Source organism: Pleurodeles waltl, chromosome 6, assembly GCF_031143425.1.
Source record: "Pleurodeles waltl isolate 20211129_DDA chromosome 6, aPleWal1.hap1.20221129, whole genome shotgun sequence".
Classification (NCBI taxonomy): domain Eukaryota; kingdom Metazoa; phylum Chordata; class Amphibia; order Caudata; family Salamandridae; genus Pleurodeles; species Pleurodeles waltl.
This window is the reverse complement of record NC_090445.1, coordinates 470,988,627-471,010,857: the sequence shown is the minus strand read 5'-3', so window position 1 is coordinate 471,010,857 and position 22,231 is coordinate 470,988,627. Positions and strand designations below refer to the sequence as shown.

The window sequence follows — 22,231 nt, the reverse complement described above, 5'->3', positions numbered from 1 at the left end:
CTGCCCTTATGGTGGAGCTATGGAGAGTCTCTGGGCATTCATCAGGGCATTGGATCCCTGTAGTGATTCCTACTTAAACACTGCGAAAATAATCACATATGGAAGGGAGGGCCTACCTTAACCAAGAAAATATCTGGGGAGGACCTAAAGAAAAAGGGATGAAAACAGACCGAAACATAGTGAATAATAAAACACAGCACACCAATCCACACGTGTCAAAATTCATGCACGCCGCAGAAGTGCTGGTTGCAAAATTTTTAAATCGCAATAGCATCGAGGTAGATAATGCACGGTACGTATTAGGATGGGAAGACAATTTCTTACCCTCACACTTGAGGCTACTGGCCTCTGGTATCCTGGAGAGGGAGCGTCCCCTTATAGTAAGACTCTAAGGTTCCAGGGGAAAAAGGGAGAAGGAACAGGAGAGAAAACCGATAATCATAAAGGTGATTAAAGGAATGCAGGGGAGGGGAAGAGAAGAGGAGAGTGAGGAGAAAGGAAAACAAGGAGAAAAAAGGGGGGGGAAAGGACCCCCATTAAAGTTACCCGGGTACCTGAGTAGGTGTTTTTATTTCCCTAGTATAGCTGGATCCCTATTTCCAGGAATAAGATTAATTTACGCACTCCCTCCTGTTCTTTTAACAGTGAGGTTGAGTCCGCCCAGGTGGCACTGTCCTACCTGGGTGGGGCTAGGTGGTCATATGATGAAGCATGACACTATATAGTGTGTGAGACCACCTAGTCCGTAAAGGAAACTTTCCTTTCGTTGGTTATTTCCCCAACTCCTCACCTTCCCCCCTGACCGAACATCACTACACAGCCCACCCAATTTTCACCTCTAGTTGAGGACTACGAGTGGTCTAGCGTCACAATTAGTACACTACTGACCCCCCACTTCATATACAACCCCGTACTCCCCTTTTTTGTGATTGTGTAGATGCTCTTTAGACATGTCACAGCGGCCAACATTGTAGACTGCACCACAAGGTAGGTGATATCTGATTCCACTTAGGATCTTTCTCTCTGTTCCTGCCTCCCTTCTTTCTTTCTTCTGCCTCGTCTCGCCTTCCCAGTTCAAAGAAGAGTGATCATACACTCATGATTGCCTATTTCCTCGAACTTAATCTATTTGATTCATATGCTAATTGTGTGGTACTGGAGCCTTGTGTGGCTACTTACTTTATATTGCCTATGTATAACTTTGTTCAAATTAAGGGCCAGATTTAAAGGTTGATGGATGAAGTACAGTCCAACAGGGTGCCAGAAGACATTATGTCCTCCACCCTGACAGACTACCGTCCGTCAAATTTAGAGATTTAGAGATGATTATTGGAACCACCGTCATGGCAGTTTCTGTCCAGGTCCAAGATGTTTGGTGAATGGCCATTATCAGTTTTGACGGCCACATATCACACTTTACCAATGTGTATGTTTTTCAAAAATGAATTCCCAAAGTGGTAGTTTGTTCTAGAAAAGCAAATCATTGATGCCCCATTCCCACCCCCCCTCAGGGAGTTTCTTATTCCTTTGGTGTGGGGGGTCAATACGTGGTGTCAGTGTCCCTCATCCTTTCCTCAAGGTCAAAAAAGGGGAAAACATGCTTGCAGGAATGTGGACTCTCTCTAGGACACTGAAAGAGAGGAACCAAGCCAGGTTCCCATGACACCAAGCTCAGCCCCCCACAGTGTCAATCTGAGATACACCCAAAGCTCTGGCATGTAACGCCCGCTATCCAATGGCTGTTTCCAAATTCATGCTTATATCAATGACATCACTCTCCTGATCTTCCAAACATCAGTAATCAATTTATCAGCATGGTGGGAGATGCGGGTCCTTCAATATATGCTAAAAAGTGAGTTTTTTGTACTGCACGGATGGACAGCTCAACATTAATGCCCATGCCTGTCCATACTTAGCAGCGATGAGAAGTGGCGGGGGAGCCCAGATTAAGCGCAATCGGTGTTGAGATCAAGCGGCGGAAGCCTAGGCCCAAATTAGTAATCGTCCTCCTAATGCCTGCTCGGACGTCGCTTGTTTGAGACGGTCATTTCAATAAATCGCTCATTAGCGTAGGTGTTGGAGTATCTCATTAATTCAGCGTTTGCTCCCCAAATTATTTCAAGTGCTATATTTGGGAAGCAGGAGGGGTGTGCTGTGACTAAGCCATTAATAGCTGTGATTAATTTACCAAGATTACTCGCTTGTTGGGGAAACGGACATGCCGTCCGCTAGGTAACGTTTATTATATGCAATTAATATTCTGAGCTTGTTTTCAAACTTTCACTTGGATATTTGATTGGCCTGGCGACTGGAGGAGATGCAAACGAACAGTAGGTGCTTGTTGATGCGGTGTGCATACTGCTTATATAAGGTTGTCATACAAAGTGTCAAAAGACCAAACCCAAAATACCAAAAACTGAAAGACATAAAGTTATAATACCTAATCCTAAGGTGGCAAGAGGGTTTGTATTTAAGTGTATCTTAGTCCCCCGCCCTTATAAAGCTCTATAAAAGGGGGGCATAACCTCAAAGGTGAGAGTGCAGGCAGAAAGGGGGATTGAACTACAGTGGCATTGAGGGTTCAGTGTGGGCAAAGACCACTGTCCAGCCCCACTCCCTTCCAGCTACGGATGAAGAAAGCAAAGTGGAAGGTAGAACTTTAACTTGCAGATCTCACTCCGAGGAGAGAGAAGAGTAGTTTTGCTTTGCGATGCTTTGTCTTGTAAGTTTAAGGCATTGTGATGTAGCTTAGATGTGATGCCACCGATACGGCAACTATAATTTGAGAGCAGAGGTGCACTGCTTCATTTGTGCAGATGGTAAAGATGGTAGACACTGGCACTCAACTTTGGACACAGAGACTCAATTTTCATCATCACATTTTGAGCCAGAGCACGAAGGAGAAAGTCAGAAAAGAAGGAACAGAAAGGTTGAAAAGAATTTTTAAGGAGTGTGCTGAAGAGACTGGAAGTGTAGGACAGTGGGGAAGAGACGTGACGAGAGATAAAGATTATGAAAGTCTGAGGATCCCTACATTTACTGTTCTATAAACTATGCAGTGCTGAGAAGCAAGGATAGGCCATAGAGAAAGGGAAGAGGTGAGGGGCAGATAGCACCATGTGCTCACCCCTTGCACCCAAACATGCACATTATTAGTGCTTGTTAGAAATGTGTCCAGGCTGCAGGATCCCCCCATGTTTTTGCCTACTGTAGCTGAACCCTTTTTGTTGACATTTTTACTTTGGGCAATTGGATATAGTGCTTGCAATCCCTGCCTACAGCATGGTAAATATGGCCTACACCTGAGTGGTGCATTTAATTTACTGATAAGTCCCCATCATATGGTACCGCATGTACACACAGCCTGTAAATGAAATGCTACCAGTGGGTTGCAGTACACATAGTGCCACCCACTAATGTGGCGCTTTAAAAAACGTATCTCAGGCCTGATATTGCAGCTGATAGTGCAGTTTTAAACTTCATTTAGACCTGGCCAATAAAAATAAAAAATAAAAATAACTTTTGCCAAGCCTAAACCTACCTTTATTAATACTTTTAAGTCACTTTGCATTTGCACTCGGGTGCATGTGCACACTGTGGCCAGTGGTGTAATGAAACTTGAGAGGGCCCCCGGAAAAGTACATGGAAGGGCCCCCCTCCGGACTCTATCAAGTATTCTCAGTTCAAGGTATTGTGCTCAGGGGGTCCCTGGAGCTTGAGGGCCTCCCTACACTGGGAGGGCTGCAGTGGCCTTTGTTACGTCACTGACAGTGGGTCAGAATCTGAAAGCTGTCACCGAAAGTAGCACAGCAGCCAAAAATGCTGCACTGCGTGACATGGATAGAGCAGGGGAGTGCCATATTATCATAGAAATTGCACTCTCCTCCCCGCTCCCTAGCGCTGGGGCTGATTTCAGCTGTTGTGCACCACGCACACATCTTAGTGCCATAGTGCTGGTGTGTGTGTATGAGTCTAGCATAGGTTTTGTAAAAGAAGCCTATCCTTCCTGTACAAAATACTATGCCTAGGCAAGTCAATCAATCAATCATTCAGATGTTTGTATAGCGCTGCTTATCACCCATGGGGTCTCAAGACGCTGTCATGGGGGTGCAATCAGTTGAAGTGCCGGGATTTGAGGTCCTTCTTGAACTGATTCAGCGAGAGGGCCAGCCTGAGGTGGATTGGTAGCGTGTTCCAGGTCTGCGCTGCGAGGTAGGAGAAGGATCTGCCTCCCACTGTGCTCTTCCTGATTGTAAGGGTGGCGGTGAGGGCAAGTTGAGAAGATCAGAGTTGTCTGACTTTTCCTACTTTGTATGTGTGCTGTACAGTGCATCACACATGCAAAGTCTGAAAAGCAATTTTTTTGGTGCTAAACCCTTTTTACTAATGTTTCAGTATAGGGTTTAACACCAAAAAGCATGGATTGTAGTATGGGTACGCCCATTTACCACCCCCTTGACACAGAGTAATGCAAAGCAACATTTCACGCTGCTTTGTGTTACTTTGGCGCACAAACCAACGCAAATACCAATTTACATTGGTTTGCGAATTCCCCAAAAAGTTTAGCATCCTTTCAGTGTTACAAAAGTAACGCTAACCCAACGCTAGACCTTTGAGAATCTGGGCCTGTGTCTGCACTCCAGGTTGAGTGTCTGCACTCCAGGCCTTGTGCACTCTAGTTCTGCCCTCCGGCCGGTGTGCCACACTGTGCTCCGAGACAAGGGTGCACTGTGCCTGGCTGTGTGCACATTGTATCTGTACTCTGTTTCTGCACTCCATGCAGTGTCTATGTTTGTGCTGTTAGCTGAAGAGTTCACTGGTTCCGTGCATGGAGTGTCTTTGAGCATGTTCTAGGTTGACCGCCCCCTGCCGTTTCCTCAAAGAAGTGCAAACAAGTAGAATGACAAACACATCCCCTTTTGCATCGATTTTCTGGTAGGGCTTCATAGAGGCTTTGGTTGTGTGTATTTGACCTGAGACACGCACACTTTTTACTATCGAGGTCTGCGAATGAAAGCTCAGAATAATCTCACAACGTGTAGGTAAAGCTAATTCGTGCTTACCAGAGAGGCTCACCAATCAGACAGAAGAGAACCGTCGGTCTCTTCTTGTCATGGAATGAAATGGGCAGTGTAACTGTCTAGGAGTCGAGCAAAATGTACAAAGTCTAATGTGGGATCGATAGCTGATCGCATTGGCCTATCTCCCTGTTTAAGCCTGTGGTGCACAGAAATTGAGCTGCGGTAAACACTAACATTTCTTGCAACGTATCTTGTCCACGTGGAGGCCACGAAAGGTTGAAGTAGGTGGATTAATGGGGGAGGTGCTGGGGTATTAGGACAGAACTAAAAGCCAGGAGTGGGCGTTGCCTGGCTGTTGCCATGGCGATCAGAGAGACGGATGTCTTGAAAGAACCAAGCAGCCGGTTTGTCATCAGTTTCTGTCCCATTAATAAAATGAGCGGCCCGCTCTTGACAAGCCTGACAGTTGTATGGACGATTGTGGGAACAGCTCCACCTGCCCAAGCAAGCATAATAGTGTTGAAGCTTACAAGGCTGATTCTGCAAGATGGCTTCACCCCAATTGCCCACAGGTTGTTCAGCTCACAATGTGCGTCCTACCTGTTTTCCTTTTCCCTTTAATGCTGCTGTTCCGTGCGGTATCGCTAGCTGGTAACGGTATATATCACTAAAAAGATAAAGGAACTGTGCTAAATGCGTTGAACACTGGCACAATTTCCACACAGCTCAAAGACGGAGAAAGTCACTTTGTGTTAAGGGTGCCGAGGATTATTTTCTGCTCTGATGTGTCTTCGCGCTTCTCTTAGTCTCATGCCCCGCCTCAGCGGGGAACCTTCCAGAAAGTGTCTCATGGGGCGAGGGGCATGCCTTTGAAGCTTTCAAAGACGCTCTTCACATCCTCTGGCGAGCTGTAGGAGTTGTCATTACTGGCCCAAAGTGCTTCAGTCTCCAGGCCCGTGGCCCGTGTGTCGCCCCCGCCTCCAGCTGTGAAAGCTGGACCCAGCAAATGCCTAGGCCTCGGCCTTCGTCCATTTCTCTGTTTTGGAGGCAAGGAGACTAGCGCATGATGGCCCTTTCGATGAGCCGCTTTCCTGTGAAACATCTGTTCAGTGGGACCTTTTTAACCTCCCGCTCCCAGCATTTCAGTAAGCCTCCAAGAGGATGCCCAGACCACAAACACACAGACCCCTATAATTATCATAATGTAGTATTTAGAAAGCGCTCAAAGCCCCTGGCATGTGACTTCAAAGCACTGTTAATAGTAGGTGGTATTATTGTGAAGTAGTATAGAAGGTGCCTTAGGCATGCATACAGACGTCAGCAATCATGAGTCACCAATGTATGTGTGCGCTCTTGGAAGCATGCATATATTACCATCTTTTGTAGGAATATGTTCGTGTTTGTTCTTCGCGGCCGGAATGTATTTCATTATTGGAGGCTTGGTGTGAGGCCGCAACGTATCTTTTTATTTATTTTAGTGAATGGGGTGACTGGGGAGAACACCTACAGCAAATTCGGAGCGCCTCAAAGCACTTTAAGTCACTGGAAGATGCCGGCACTGAGATGGATGTTTTGTATTCAGTCTGGCACAGTGCTTCATTTGTTTATAAATAAATAGATACATTCCGGTGTCCAAAATGTTCTCCGGATCCTGCCGTTGGCACTGCCGAATGCCGAGGTTGCCAAATACCAATACTGTTTTGTTCTGATTCTGCCTCTTTCTTCCACCACCCTACACTTCTGGTCTCTCTAGCTCGCTCTCGCGGGCCTTCTCCGTTTGTCACTGTTTACATATCTTTCTTTGCCCCTTTCTTTCTCCATGCCTCTCTCTCCCTTTCTCTCGGTATGATGATGATGATAATGAAAAATAAGTCCTAGAACTAAACAAGTATTGCCAAAGTCAATCTGTTGAGCATCTTAAAAGCAAGAAATAGACCAATTGCCATTGTCAATGCTTTTTCAAAAAGAAAAAAATGCTTGTTTAAGAATGCTATCCAACAAAAAAAAAAGGTGTGATAATGTGAATGGAAACCTCTGTTTCATCATACACGTGCAAGTATGTGTTTTGACACCAGGGCGGCCCCTGTGATGATGTATATGCACTCATGCAGAGCCGGGCATGCACACATGCAGCATGATGCCCCTGCCATTTTGAGTTTTTTTCTTTTAACCATTCCAAAAAGGCAGATGAATATCAATCGCAGCTGCTACACCCTCCAAATAACTGTAAAAAAAAAAAACAACAACGAGGAGGGGCATATTAGTAACAGAGGGGTGAGTGAGTGAAGGGGAGCCAAAGCATCTGAGATGCAGGAGCAGCAGTGGTGGGCAGAATTGCTACGGAAAAGTGATATAACATTTATTAAAAAGCCAATCGGAGAAGCAAAAGAGTAGCTGGGGAGAAACAACAGGAAGAGTGGTCGGGGATTTGAGGGGCAAAGCAGCACACCTGGGAGAGAGAAAGAAACACATGCACTCTTATGGAGTGTTAGAAGAGAAAAGTAGTTCCCCGAATAAAGGCAGTGGAAGGACACAGTGGAAGGAAACAAGTGATCCAATAAAGAAGTTATCCAGAGGTGGGACAAAGAATAGGGAGGAAAGCTACGAAGTAAGAAGCAGGGAAATGGATAGACAAGAAAGCCATCCAATTAAGAGCAACAGGATGACCCAGAGCCCACTATATGTATCTATTTTACTCTATTAGAGACAATAGGGCTTCAACAAAAGACAGCTAAAACTGCATGTAGACCTAAAATAAGTGCCAGTGCCCACCGGTTGAAACCACTGGCATGGCATAGTCTCTAATGAGTTCCATATGCTTCTAGCATATAGACCACAGTGTATTCCATAAATATGGGTGATGTAGAGGTTTTTGCATCTGTATGGTCATATGTGTATGTACCCAAATTCAATCCATATGAACGATATGAACTTTCATGTATTTCACAAGGTTATATTGCACTGTCCCCTATGAATGGATTCCTGTGTGTTCCATATGGACATTTCATAAGGGTTCGTATATCATCAATGTGGGTCTGTAGCATAAGCACTCTAGTAGGCTATACTTGTATATATGATCATTTTCCATATATTCCATATAGGTGTATGACATTGCATTGCTTGCTTTCTATATGAAAGTATGACATGGACCCTTTACATATTCCATATGTTGTATGTGTATAGGTCCCCTTTGCATGTATCCCTGGCATTAACTCCAATGTATTCTGTGTCAGGCGAACACCAATATATTTTGGAAGGTTATGTGATAGTCATTTATACTTACGTACATAACGTAAAGCCTAGCCTAAAGCATATAAAGGAGCAAGAATGTTCAGAGGACGTTAATCAAATATATTTATGTACAGAGAATATGACTTCACAAGGAAAGAACACGGCCTTATTTAAAACTTCTGTTTAATCACAAGAGAACATTTATAACTAAAACTGAATTCCAAAACCAGAGTACTGTACTGAGCATAAGTACAGGTGCAGTGCTATTGTGACACAGAGTGTGGGATACTAAATAGTGATGACATATTTTACAGAAAGTGTTGGTTGTACAATATTAAACATGAGCTGCTGATGCCCCTGAAGATCAATGCCAAACAAGTTGATATCTTTTTGGATAGTCCAAATCTTTACAGTTTCAACAGGTGTCGTCAGGTCAGTGTCATATGACCTTCAAGGAGCTCCCCGCCACCTGAGTAAATTTGAGTCCGAAGTTGCTCAAAACATGCCCGTGTAACCGGGTAATGTCTCTCACGTTTCACCAATGTAGACATCAGGAATGTAGTCATTTTATTTTAGTTGGAGTATTTTAAATATCATCCGAAAGCCAGGCAGTGGTCCTTTCTTTAGTGAGCAGCTAATACACTTGTTGTTTTACAGACCTTTACATCCATGTCGTAGAACACAGATTGTTGGTTTTGATTATGTGGTCTTTGGTGTATTGCTTATATGTTTATATATCCAGCGGGACCTAGATAGGAAAACAACAAAAAGCCTTCTTGGCCAATCAGATCACTATATTTTTTTAATTTGTGGTACTCTCGCTGGACCAACCAAACAGCCAAATATAACTATATTTTGAAGTTTAATTTCTCAAAAACAGCTGAACAGATTTGCATCAAATCCCAAAAGCATGCTTTCTGAATAGAGATCTAGCTTTCTGCCACACTTTGTAATTCTGTTTAGTCATTTTTTCTGTATCACTTCTTAAAATACCTATGGTAATTTGCATGGGAAAATGTGTCCCTCGACACCCCTTTTTCTCTAGGCCCCCGCGTGACAAAAAGTTTCATGAAGATTCCTCAAATATCGCCACACTCACATAGTTCCATGTGAATATACAGCTTGGAGTCCATCTCTGTGTACATGGCATGGACTCCTGTGTTTTTGCTGTTAATTTTCTAGGTATAGAGCATTGTCTTTTCTTTTAGTCTTGCTTGCAGTTTGTATGCCTTGTGTGGCCTCCTGCATGTTCCATGTGAATGTTTCATGGTGCCTCTTCTTTTCCATACCATATGTATGATGTATGTATGATGTATAGGACATTGACATTGACATTGACTCACGGGTGACCTATGTGCCTGGCATGGGCTCACATGTGTTACATGTGGTCATAAGACATAGTTTTCCAAGTATTCCACTTGGTGGTGTGGCAGGGACTCTCATGCAGAACTGGAATGCCAACATTCCTAGGGTGTCTGAAAGAGGGGCTTGTGTAGCCGTTTTGTGAGGAGCTGAAACGGTGGTGAACCACAGCTCCGACTGCCTCGACTGCACAAAGTTGGCTGAACAACCAGCTCCCTCTAGGGCCGAGACTTACCGTCTGAGTCGATTCTAGAGTGTTGCCATCACTTCTTTGATGGCATTGCCAGATGTCTTGTGGCGACAAGGCCCTTTGGTTGTCTGTCCCACAACTGCTTCCTATAAGAACTGAAGCCTTCCATCACGGGAAATCAATATTTCTATGAAAGTGACGTCGTGTTCCATGTTTTCATGCCACCAGACCTTAGTCTGAGGCGCTTCAGCCCTCAAAGGAATGACAGCCGCTCTCCCCATATGTTGTTTTTCTAGAACTCGAGCCCAACACCCGTTTCAGTTTTTTTGGTTTTTCCTGTTTACATAATGCAGTGTGATTAAAGTTCAGGAGGGCCCCGCCCCCTCCTGGAGTGCGGGGCCAAGATCTGACGCTGGAATGCGCCTTGCATTCAGCACTCTCCAAGTCTGCGTGGAAACCTGGAAGCGATTCACAGGCGAAGCTGGCTGCCTGGGAGAGCCCAGCTGCCATGCCAGAACTGAGCAAGGGTTGGCAGGGGCTGTACAGGAACTGCTTTCTGTGGCCTAAAGTTTTCTAATTAAGATCAATTAAATAATGACAGTCTGATCTGTTTCGAAGCACAAGTTTGCACTCTAGCACGTGGAGTGTCCCAGCCCTTCCATTGCAGTGGGCTTGGCAAACCTCCATCTGTGGGTCGACTTCCGGAGAGGTGTCTGCTCTGTGCCACTTAGGCCCTACGGACAGGGCCGCCTCTAGGGCAGTGCGACCGGTGTCACCGCACCGGGTGCTTACTTGGTTTGAGGGCACCCTGTTTGCATGTATATTATGATTTTAAAAGCACCTGCTGAGGCGTGTGCCTCCAGCTATTTTCAGGCAACAATAAAAATGTCAAGACAACACTGGAAATTAATGTTCTGTATGAAGAGAGATCGGAGTGTTCTCTAGTGGAAGCTTTAAGGTAGCAGAGAGGGTTAATATGCCTGCTGCAAAGGACAAGTACCCCGCACATTACAACGTGCATATAATGCAAATAGGTTAATGGGTTACCACTTTTGTCAGAGGGGTTCTTTTCTTACTTGCAGTTTGTAAGTTAAAATCCTAATATAGAACAGTGAACTATTAACTTTCATCAAAGAAGTGCATGTATGCTGCACGGTATAGATTAGAGTGTTATGAGTTTTCCCATCTTTCATTATCCTAATGTTGCAAAAAAGGTTCATTTGTGTAGAAATCGATTCTTATTATAAAAGAGAACCTCCAACCATGGTCTTTCATTGTAAATTGTGAGATTGTGCTTCTCCAGAGCAAGCACTTTTAAACTTTGCAGCCTAGTAGTATATATGAAAAGTGACGCCTACACCATGTAGTCCTCGGTTGTATGTAACATTTCTTGTACACTGATTTACACAACTATGATTGATTGTCTGTGTAATGTAAAGTGCACTGACAACCTACACTGGTATGAGTGGCACTATAAAACTAATTAAATGCATCTGAGAGAGAGTGGTTATGGAGACTTGAGGGTCACTGTTAAAGGGTGGTAGTGAGGGAATCCCTGGTGGTCATTGGGAGGCGCCAACAAACGTCGCAGAGGGTGCCACCAGTGCTAAGGCTGGCCCTGCCTACGGACTTCTCTTAGATCTACCTTGGTAAATTGAACCTGTGGAAGGTACGCTGCCTTGGTAGGGGTATGGACAATGGCTTCATTCTTGTTGGACGTCAATGAAACCCTGCAATCTGGATTCTTCTCCAAAACTTAATGGATCTATAGGGTTTTGGTGCCACAATGCCGACTTAGTGTGATCTTACATGAAGTAGACTGGACATCACTTATGGCACAATTACAAGCACTCCCTCTTCCACAGTTCTCTTTCTCTCTTCTTAAAAAGGGCCAGTTCCATGCTTGTTTCATATTGCATTATTCCTACTTATGACCTAACTCTTGCTAGATAAGAGTACAAGGCTCATCTAGAGTTTGCTGTACTATAACATTGTGCCGCAGTCATACATTTGAAGTTAAGAACATATTTTAAGTATAGGATAAAGAGAAGTGTCTTTGTTGCCCACAACTGTTTGTCTGTTGCATGTCTGCTGGGCATAGCTGAATGTATGTGTATGCCAGGGAAACACTACTACTATGACACAAGTCAGATTTTACTGAAGGAGTTCTGTTTGGAAGGTTGTGCGACCAATGTGCAATACTGGGATGAAAAGCTCTTCACATTTTATCTTTTGAGCAACATTGACTTCTGTCAAAGTAGAAAGACTGTTTGGTGTTGTGAATGAATGATTCAATCAATCAACCAATAGTACTTATAAAACACACTGTTACTCCAAAAATGAGCATTGTGACCCTGAGATCCTGAAGGTGAGCATGAAGACGTTAAGACTGCTGAAAACTATGTGTTCAGTTTGTTTTCTAAATGGAAAGTAGCTGGGTGCAGACCTAAAAGAAAATGGAAGAGAATTTCATAGCTTGGCAGTGCAGTAGAAAAAAAAAGCCACCACCGATTTGGCTTTTCCGAACCCTTGACGCTTGCAGGGCATAGGAGTCAGTCTCTCTTTAATGTTTTGGTAACTTCTCTGTGAAATTTAGGGAGCCATGAGTCAGAATTTAGCGATGAAGCAACCGCCAGTAATGTACAGCAAAATGAGCCTGTGATGTTCATCCCTACCCCTCAAATATAGCAAAAGTTCCCAGACAAGTTGGGATTCAAAGGAGCATAAATTCGAACAGGCTGAAATTCAGCAAGGACAAGTAAGCATTGAGGAACAGCCAGGGTAAGATGGGAAATTAAGATGGCCATGTAGAGTCTGTGGAGCAAGAGCATCAAGAAAATCAGTCCCGCCGAACATGAGATTCTCTGTCCCTTTTACAGGCAGGAGAAAAACTAGGTTTCCATCAATGAAGAACCGTCACCTCTGCCAACTAAAACCCTTTGCCCCGGTCCACCTTTGATCCACCAGGTCAAAATGGTGGTCACCCCACCCTAGAAAGGGTGGCTCACCCATCTGTATGTGAGGCATGGTGGTCAAGGGTGGGAAAATCACCCAGTGAACCCCACACTCAAGGACAAAGCTCCCTGTACATCAGGAACATTGATTTTTTGTTATTCATTAACAAACCCCCACGTCCTAGGTTTCTGGAAAACCAAAATCTTTGCGGAGCAGATCGAACAAACTTAGCACCTCCTCCACATCTAGCCTTTCTTACAATTACAGGAATGGGAGGTTGAGAACTCCAATTATGGCAGGCAGTCATCCACCAGAGGCCAGGGGCCATAGCCATTGTTGAGCCAGTGGGCTGTAAATGAGCCTGCAAGTAAGATCAAGAAATAGGATTATAAATAAACTATATGACTTGGTGATCTTCACCTTCCACTATTTCCTATGAATCAGGAACGCATCTTGGTGCGCCATAGTGAGGTGCTTAAGTCATGACCCCGTTGGTAGTCTTGTTCCAAAAAGTTCTCTTTGTTATCTGTGACTATCTTTATTTTCTGAACTTTGCTATTATTTTTGTAGCTATCTAGGGGTACAAAGCCTTATGTTGGTGCAACACTAAAAAATAAAATAAAATAAAATAAAATAAAGTGATTTACGAACTTTTTCCTAGTTCTTTTTGATAGTTGACTTTCACCTTGCCAACTTATTGTGTTAGAACGATTACCAAAAATTTGATCTTTAATGTCTTTAAATTGCATGTCCCCCACATTTCCCTCTTAGTGACCTCTGTTCAGCTAACATCCTGAATTCCACAAACGTCAATATTGTTGTTTTAGTGACTGTCAATAATGTCCTTCTAATAACCCCATGGCTTTCAATTGATTCAGCTTCAGTGATCCCAACAAACTCTAATGAAGTTATCTCATTAGCACTGTAATTAGAGTGATTCTACTCCTGGGGGTACCAACTTTCGAGCCTGACCCTTCTGTTTACGGCCAAATGCATTCAGGGAGTTGGAGTCTTGATCCGATCTGGTTTCATCCATTGGACCTAAATGCCTGTTCTCGTAGAACTAATTGGCTTACAAAACATGGCGTCTAAGTGACATGGCACCATGTTGAAACAAAAGCCATTTTCATAGTTGTTAATGCCAACAGGCTTTAAGCAATAGCCATTCTCTGTGATGATAAACAGTTCACAAATGGCCTGTAGACCTGAAATCTTTTTCAGGTTGCTTTATCACAGTCTCCTGCAGCTGTACTCAAAACAGTTTGCAAGGCATTGTTCAGATCCTTCTCCGGTGTTAAACTCTGCTTCACCATGGAGAAGGAATCACATATGTCTCTGGGGCTGGTCTCAATTTGTAATTCCAATCCAGTAGTGGTGCATGTCATCCAGAACGTGACCTGGCCTGTCCCACAGGGGTTTGGTCTGTTACAGCTGGCTGTGTCTACTTTTTTCCATTAGGGTTGATATTTTGACACAGTCCCCTACGTGTCACTCTCAACCAAGTCTCAGGATATCAATCTTTAGTTCTGCTGCGTGAACCTGCTGCTCTCTTCCCTCTTGGGGTGTCCTGTTAATTCAGGCTTTCCTCCTTCGCCCTTAGTTCTGCTACACCAAGAGGAACTTGTGCTGTGTTTTTGGGAGCGAGAAATCTAATTGGAAGCATCATCAAGTTGCTGTTTCTCTTCGCTGAGTGATAGATCGCTTTAATTACATGGAATTACTTGGTGGCCCCCCTCACACGCTCCCCGAATCCCCCTCAAGCCATTAAAAATAGATTTTCTGTATGAACTCCAGCAGCTCCGGCAGGTCTCCTGGTGCTGTGCTGCAGTGGCGGGGTTTGTTCGGTCAGGTGCGGATGCGTTAGTAATCACAAAATGGGAAAGGTACCTCAGATTTCTTTCTTTTAATAGGGCAGCTTTTTTTGTTGTTACATTGTTGGCTATAAGACTCAGAAAGGAGCTGCTGTTTGGGTTTCCCAGGATCAGTAATAAGTAAAAATCACCAACTTATCGAACAGCGCTGGAGCCAGTGAACTGGCAACTAAATGGGGGGGTGTAGTAATGTCTCCTCTGTGTGCATCCAGTAAGTGAGCGGGTACAGTCGTGGAGTCATTAGGAAATTACCCAGTAGTCATTTGGACTTTATTAGATGGAGCTGAAAAGTATTCAAGAGCTATAAGTAAATGATTTATGGCACCTCCCATACTCTGTGAATTGCCCAATTGGACTAGGGGTCTTTTGAACATAAGGATACCTCTTGCTTTTGCATTGCTTAAGAAGTAGTTGTCTCTGTTAACTGAGACATCAATGAAGAGTGTCTATCAAGAAACATTCCAGAGATCCTCTTTGTCAAAATCTGTGTATTGAGATGTCAATACACATTTTTGTTTTACAGAGAAGAGCTCACCGGAGTCAAATGATGTGTTGTATTTCAACCTGTGAGGGTGTCAAAGAGTGCATGATGGTCTTTCCTCTTCCCTAGCATTGAAGTGAAATAATCACACTGTTTACCTTGGCAAATAACCAGAGGGTGGTAAATGTTACCCAGATATTATGTGCTGGTTGGGAGAGAAAGGAGGGAATGGAAGGAATTGAAGATGGAAAGATTGAAAAAAAGAAGATAAGCAAAATATGGAATTAAGGTATTAATACTGTGGTAGTGGCGGGCCCTTTTTTTAAAAAGTGTATCGTAAAGGACATTTTTACAGAAAATAAGAGAGAGTCATTGACTTCGGAGTTTGCATCATATGTGCATTTCCTTGGAACCATGGAATGGAGGAAACAATGAGCTTCAGAAATGAGGATGCACCATGCTTTCGCTTGCCCCCAGAATATATGGTTAAATCTCTTAATATGGCTGCAGGGGAACATGATAGAGAATGGAGAGGAATGTTACTTGTTTACTGTAAAAAAAAAATAGAGAACCAAAAAATTACAAAAAGCGAATTAGAGAGAAAAAGAAGGCAACAAAAACTTGTTGATGATGTGAATCATTTTCATGATGGGCTAACTTGCCAATGCCTCTCTGCTGGTTTGATTTCCTGGAAGGTTTGAATGTGGCCTGAGGGGGTCATGGGTTGCGATCTCAGTGAGATCCTTCATCCTTTCAAATCCAAAAACATGAGGACCATAGAGTCGGGTAATATTGGCATTTGTTATTTATTTGCAAAGGGACACTTTGATTTATCGTGTGCCTAAACTACACTGGAATGTTGTTATCATTGTGAGTATCAGCAATTGTAGGAATGTGAGCAGCTTTGACTGAATATGTATCATAACATTTATATGCGCAGCGTGTCCCTCGGCCACATTTCCTCTCATGATTCGTGCTCGGAGATCACTATAACATCTGGATGGTAAAATAATTCCGAGCTGTCTCGTGCCCGTCCCTGCAGGCTGAACAGTCACCTTGTGGCAGACAGTGCTGCAGGGGACAGCCTCGCCACACAGGCAGCCATTTCAGGCAGGCCTGCAGAGGGCGCACGCGGAGGAAGGACACGCAAACAATGGCTGGGTCTGAGCTCCAGATCACTGATGGCCCCAGTCAGGCATTCCAAATGTCGTTCATCTCGGAAAGCTAGCCAGGCAGAGTCCATGAGTCTTTCTGACAGTTTGCCCAAAGAACGGCTGTGCAATGGACCGACACTAGTCGTGGGTGAATTTAGAAAAAGTAACATCTGAACTTGAAGGCAACTTGACCACGTGTGACGGCCAGCGCTACATGTAGCACATGTATTATCGTGTGAAGTTTTCTTGCCCCCCGACAGTTCCTTTGTTGCAACGTGTGTTAAATTTTAATATTAGCTTCTTTAGGCCATCACTGGGAGGGCAGAGGGGGCGAACTCTGCTGTGGCAGCTGTGCCTCGCAAACTTAGCATATCTCCCACCGACCGCAGCCCCTCTCCTTCAACAGAGCTCCTATGTCTAAAGCAGTCGCAAGGCGGGCGGACAGGCAGCGTTCGGGCACAGCCCCCCGCGGGGCCCCCTGGCAGAGCATCTGCTGCACTGACTGCCACCTGACTTCAGCCATGGGGTCTGCAGCTGACAGGAATGTGGAGAATGAAAGAAGGCGGTGACGGCGCTGCCATATGCCCAGACTGTCGGGGAAAACACAGGCCTTTGTGATCCATGAAGCCACCTGACGGCACTCTGTGCTCCGCCCTGGCACCGGTGGTGAGCCCCAGTCCTGGGAGCCTGGAACCGGAGCCCCGCAACCGGCCAACTGTGCGTGGCGCACACAAAGGCCTGTGTTCCCCTCGCTCGGCGCAGGCCGCGCTCCAGACAGGCCCCTTTGTTCCCCTCGCTCCTGCTGAGAGCAGTGGGCACATTTCAGGGACAGGTGTGGCCTCACGGGGGTCTAAGAATTTGAGATAATGCTGCGTGACTTGACTTCCAGTTCTCGCTTTGTCAGGCTAAACTCTCTCAGAACTTTCGTCACGAAAATCTCCAACGAAACGGCAAAGGTCGTAAGAAACAAAATGGTATCCGGAAGCTGTAGGACCAGGTTTGTTTACATTGTGACAACTTTCATATCAGTTCGAAATATAATTACGTTTTTAGTATGTATGACTGAGGGCGAAATCGACAGCCAATTGTGAAGTATCACATTCTTAAATGTATTGATATGCCAGGTTGAAGTTCTGACGACGCTTACAAATTACCCAATATTCAATTCAGTCTTCTATTTGATTGTCATGTTGCGATAAAGTGATCGATGGGGCAATGATACATAGTGACGGCTGCTTTTTAGAGATAGTGGGTTTTTAGATGTGACTCGCATCTTAAGATTCAATGCCAGGTGTATCCTTCAAGATGAATGTTTGGATCCGCCCTGTAAGGTATTCGAGTTTGTAATCTGCAGGTTGCATTCAGATTTGTGTAGCAAATGCATGATCTCTCCAAGGTATTGAAAGCACATGGTGTGGGCCTTTCCTACTCCCGCTCACCTACTCCGTCCCACACACCCATCTCTTTTGGTGTAACTAGTCATAGGAGGCCAGTATACGCCTATGTGTTCCGTTTATGGGAAAAGGAATTTTTTTTCCATGTGATCACAGTCATTACATACTACATTTGCTGCTTTTACGGAGTCATTCATCCAGTGTTCCTCTGACATTGCATATTACCCTTTTCTCTGCTTGTATTGAGAGGTGGTCATGGGTTTCAAAGCTATCCATCCTCAGGGGCCTATGTGATCTCTTGTGGTGAACCCATGCAGCACCAGGGGCAACACATTAGCAAGGTGGCTGCAACCAAGTCTGTAGAAAAACTGCAGTAGTCTATTCTACATCATCCATGACCCTATTGAGGTGTGTGGTGGTAACAACAACCTAATCATGGGCCATGCTCAGGATACTGGAAACCTTGGATACGGGTATCTGATGGTCTTGGCTCATTCTGCGTTCTTTCCCTATCATTAGCCTTGTATTTTGTCTCTGACACCACAACTCCCTTTATCCTTGAGCTCTATCTTCTTCATGTGTTCCTGTTGCTTAAATAGTCCTAATCCAGTAGCCTGTGTTTTGATGTGTGTTGCTCTGACATTGGTTTATAGATACTTTCTTTAAATATGGCAGCGTACTGACATTGTGCCACCCTTTCTCTTTTCATCCTTAGGTGTACAGGGTGCCCGTGGAGTCCTGCGAGCAGTACTCCACATGTGGAGAGTGCCTGAGCTCTGGAGACCCTCACTGCGGATGGTGCGTCCTTCATAACATGTAAGTTCGCTTCTTCTCCTCTTAGCTGGCTTTCATCATTCGGTGATGGCAGAGCAGAAGTTCCCAGGGGCCTCTGGTTCCACGAGGGCCTGGGAAGGATCGGAGAAAGGGTTCAAAATACTTCAAAGTAAATATTTGTGGATCATAGCATTGTGAAGTTCCTCATGGAAGATGGTGCACTTTTAACGTCTTGGGTGATACCTTTCTGGAGACAGGTTGCAGTATCCTGCAGTGATCTTTTTGCGCCATAAAATCAGCCCTGCGTTGCATGCAGAAAGTAGCTCTCTGGAGCAGCGCCCATCTTGGTGTCCATTGGCAGTGACATGGCTTTTCGAAGAGCAAATTGTTGAGATTCCTAGGGCAGGATGTGATTTATCATGCCTAGATCTATTCTGTCAACAGAGAAACAATCTGTGTTATGGCTGACAGCTGGTGTGTCTAGTTGGGCAAGAGTGTGTTTGCTGTAATATGTACACAAGTAAGTCCGCTTTTGCAAAGGGCATTTTTGTGACTATGGGTTTGCTTGGTTAAGTAATTCGATTCTTGCTTTAGCCTCGTACATTCAAAAGACAGAACAGGGTGATTGGAGTGGTTAGGGGTGAAGATACATTCAGTTAACTGTACCCACACTCTCTGTCTTCAGAGGTATAGGACTCAGGTGAACACATATGTGAAGGACATTGAAATTCCAAGGATTCATTGGAAAAGGCCAGGTCTGTTTGTGACACTGCCAGCCTCTGTGGTCATTACCTTATCCAAGTGGGTTGTTCACGGACAGTCAACACTTCTGATGGCAGATGCAGCAGAGGTTCAGGAACAGGACATTGTGTGTAGATTTGGGATGGATACGGACGGATGGGCGGTTGAATGGATGGATGAGTGAATGGATGGGTGGAGGGAAGGGCCAATGGACAGACGGATGGATGCATTTGGTTACACATATGGATTCATGGAAGAATATGTCAGTGTCACTGGTATATACTTGTTGCATGGTTACGGTGGAGGTGTGGGTGAGTTGAATAGACAGATCTGTACCCTAGATATGCACCTGGGACATGTAGATACTTATTAAAAGCACATGTTTTAATTTTTTTAATAAATGCCTCTCTTCTTCTGCATTGGGTATCTCTGTCTTCCCCAGAGGTGCAAGTTTAGATGTGTGCAGTACAAACCTCTTACATGTTTATTTTGTTGTCAGTGCTGGTGTTGGGGTAGGGAGGATTGTTGACTGGAGAGACAGCGCTTCGGATCCTTCACTGCATAGAAAGTGCATTACTTTTATTCTCACTTGGCTATAGCGTCTATTTGTAAAATTCTCTTGTTACATAAAACCAGATTGAAGTCATCCTGGACCCACCGGTACTTCCTGAAATATGCAACTGACTCCGAAGGAAATGTACACAGGGTATAACTCATTGCCTGGCTGGCGCACACACTGTTTATCCCTCAGTGTAAACTGTTTAGATCTGTCCTTGCCATCGTGACTTTATTTTCACAATACACGTCACTTTCTGAGCTTTGCTTGAATTCTGTAGCCATGTCTCTTCTTTCCGGGATTAGTCGGGCTCTGGGCCAGTGGGGACTGTTTTTCTTGCCTCCCCATTAGTGGAAAATCCTAGCTGTTTAAAAAGTGCCAGGGTGCTAAGATCTTCCTGTTCTAAGACTATCTGTGGAGGGTTTTAAAAATAGTCTTGTTACCCCACAGCATCCTTTGCTCATGGTTCAGAATGCTCTAAACTACAAACTGAGAGATTATGAAGTTGTGTGTTGTGTGCAGTGTTGTTGAGTAAGTAACACTATTTCATCTACGGTCTGACCTCAGGTTGCTCGTGCTATCACTACACAGCAGTGACGAGCCGGTTGTTAACTAGTTCAGTCTATTGTGAACTCACTACATTTCTCACATTCTCCTACTCAGGGGTGTGTCAAATCATTCTTACAGCCAACACACAGGAAGCACATATGTGCAGCCAGTGACATATTTTCAGATCAGATCTGACCTATACAATGCTGCCATAACTATGGATTTTTCATTCACATAGCTTCTATAGCTGAGCTTGCTAAGGGTTTGCGGCATATCAAATTTATGGCCGCATCCATAAAAAAATCACATTTTCGTGTAAATAAAAGTACATTTTCACTTGAAGGTGCATCTCAAAACAGATCTCTTATTTTTAAGCTTTTTTTTTCTATATATCTCATAAGGTAAACCTATAAAACCAGGACCGCTCGACTGGAAGGAAAAAAGAATTGCTTCAATAAATAACAAATATGGCCTTTGTATTTCAGAAGAGCTCCAGTTCTCTTTCCGGAGGGACTGACTAGCGCTGCGCTTTAATATCTCAGAAAACAAGCCACCGGCATGCTCCTTTCTGCCTCCTCTCGCAGCGGGGCTTCTTGAAGGTCACTTGCTATGTAATGCCTTTTATTATATTTCATCTTTTTTTATGCAGCCTCATCCCACAAGGGTTTCTATGTAGGTTGGGAAAGCGTATGTCCCTCCCAACATTCTGGGAGCTCTATAACCCTTGCTAACGACCTCTAACGCGTGGAGCAAGGAGGATTGGGATCCGGTCAGTCGAGGAGTAAAGCGGAGAAGGTTAAATGCCTCGTGTCGAGATCTGTGTGGGACCTTTCTTCACGGGTTCACTGCTCAGAATTTCATTTAGTGATTAAATGAGTACTAAATTGACATATTAATAAGCTGAGTTTTATAAAGTGCTTGGAAGTTGCAAGATTGTGGATTATGTGCACTATAAATGCATATTATTATTATTGTTATTGTTATTAGTAGTAGTACTAGGCATGGAAACAGTTGTTATCTCTGTTACACTACATTTATCTTCAGATGTTGCCCTGTTCCTCCTCAAATGACATCTGAAGCAGAGTGAGCTACAGGTCTGTACGGAAATGGGGATAATTCTGTGTCATGGCAAAGAAGCGTGGTCAGTGTTTTCGTTTAGTTCTCTTTAGTGTTTAAGGGGAACAAAGTCTACTGAATTGTTTGTCATACACCTCTGACAAGCAAGGTCTATTGCAGATGATAAATGCGAGCGGTCAATCTAACTGGTCATGAAAACAACTCCAGACACTGAACCGGGCCACTTCGCAGTCATCAAAGCATCATAATAAATATTTGTAAATACAATGTTTGATGGAGGCTGTCAAGGAGGTGACAAGGCTAGATCTGGCACCTAGAACATGATGGAAGATATGAGGTTGTATAATTCAAGGAAGGAATTCCAGTAGACCTTTAGAAAATATTTTTTTAAGCACTCTCCAGAACCGTACCCTTTAGATTTCCCCAAATTCTTAGAAAGTTCCTCATAGGGTATTGAGGACATTACTCCAAGTTCAAATTATTTTCAGTATTTTTAAACTTCAGTAATGGTGTGGGGGCTTCTGCCATCTATCTATTTCTTCTTGCTTTTTTACATTTCATTCCTTATCATTTCTAGCTCTCTTCTCCACCTCTATTTCTCATGTGTTTCTCCTCTTTACCTTCTTTCACTCTCCTCAATCAGTTCAGTCCCTTGCATCTATCCATCTCTGAGGCTTCTCGTTCCAATTTCTGAGTTCTCTCTTTCCCCTCGATTAGTCTGTATCCGTCTACCTCTTTTACAATGTCCTTCTATCTCTAATGTTTGTATATCTCTTCTGTCTCTTCGATCCACATTATGTCTTATGTGTCTCTCTCTTCAATGTCTCTATCCTACCCGTCTCTCTATTTTAACTTTTCTGTCACTGTGCCGTTTG

At 44.1% G+C, this 22,231-nt stretch overlaps 1 protein-coding gene across 1 annotated transcript in view; it reads left to right on the top strand.

Moving 5' to 3' along the window:
- The window catches only part of PLXNA2 (plexin A2), a 473,762-nt gene that overhangs the window by 280,241 nt on the left and 171,290 nt on the right, over window positions 1-22,231 (top strand). Inside the window, exon 5 of the mRNA XM_069238625.1 lies at window positions 18,375-18,475. Coding sequence (XP_069094726.1) covers window positions 18,375-18,475 — 101 coding nt within the window. The remainder of the gene's footprint in view (window positions 1-18,374; window positions 18,476-22,231) is intronic.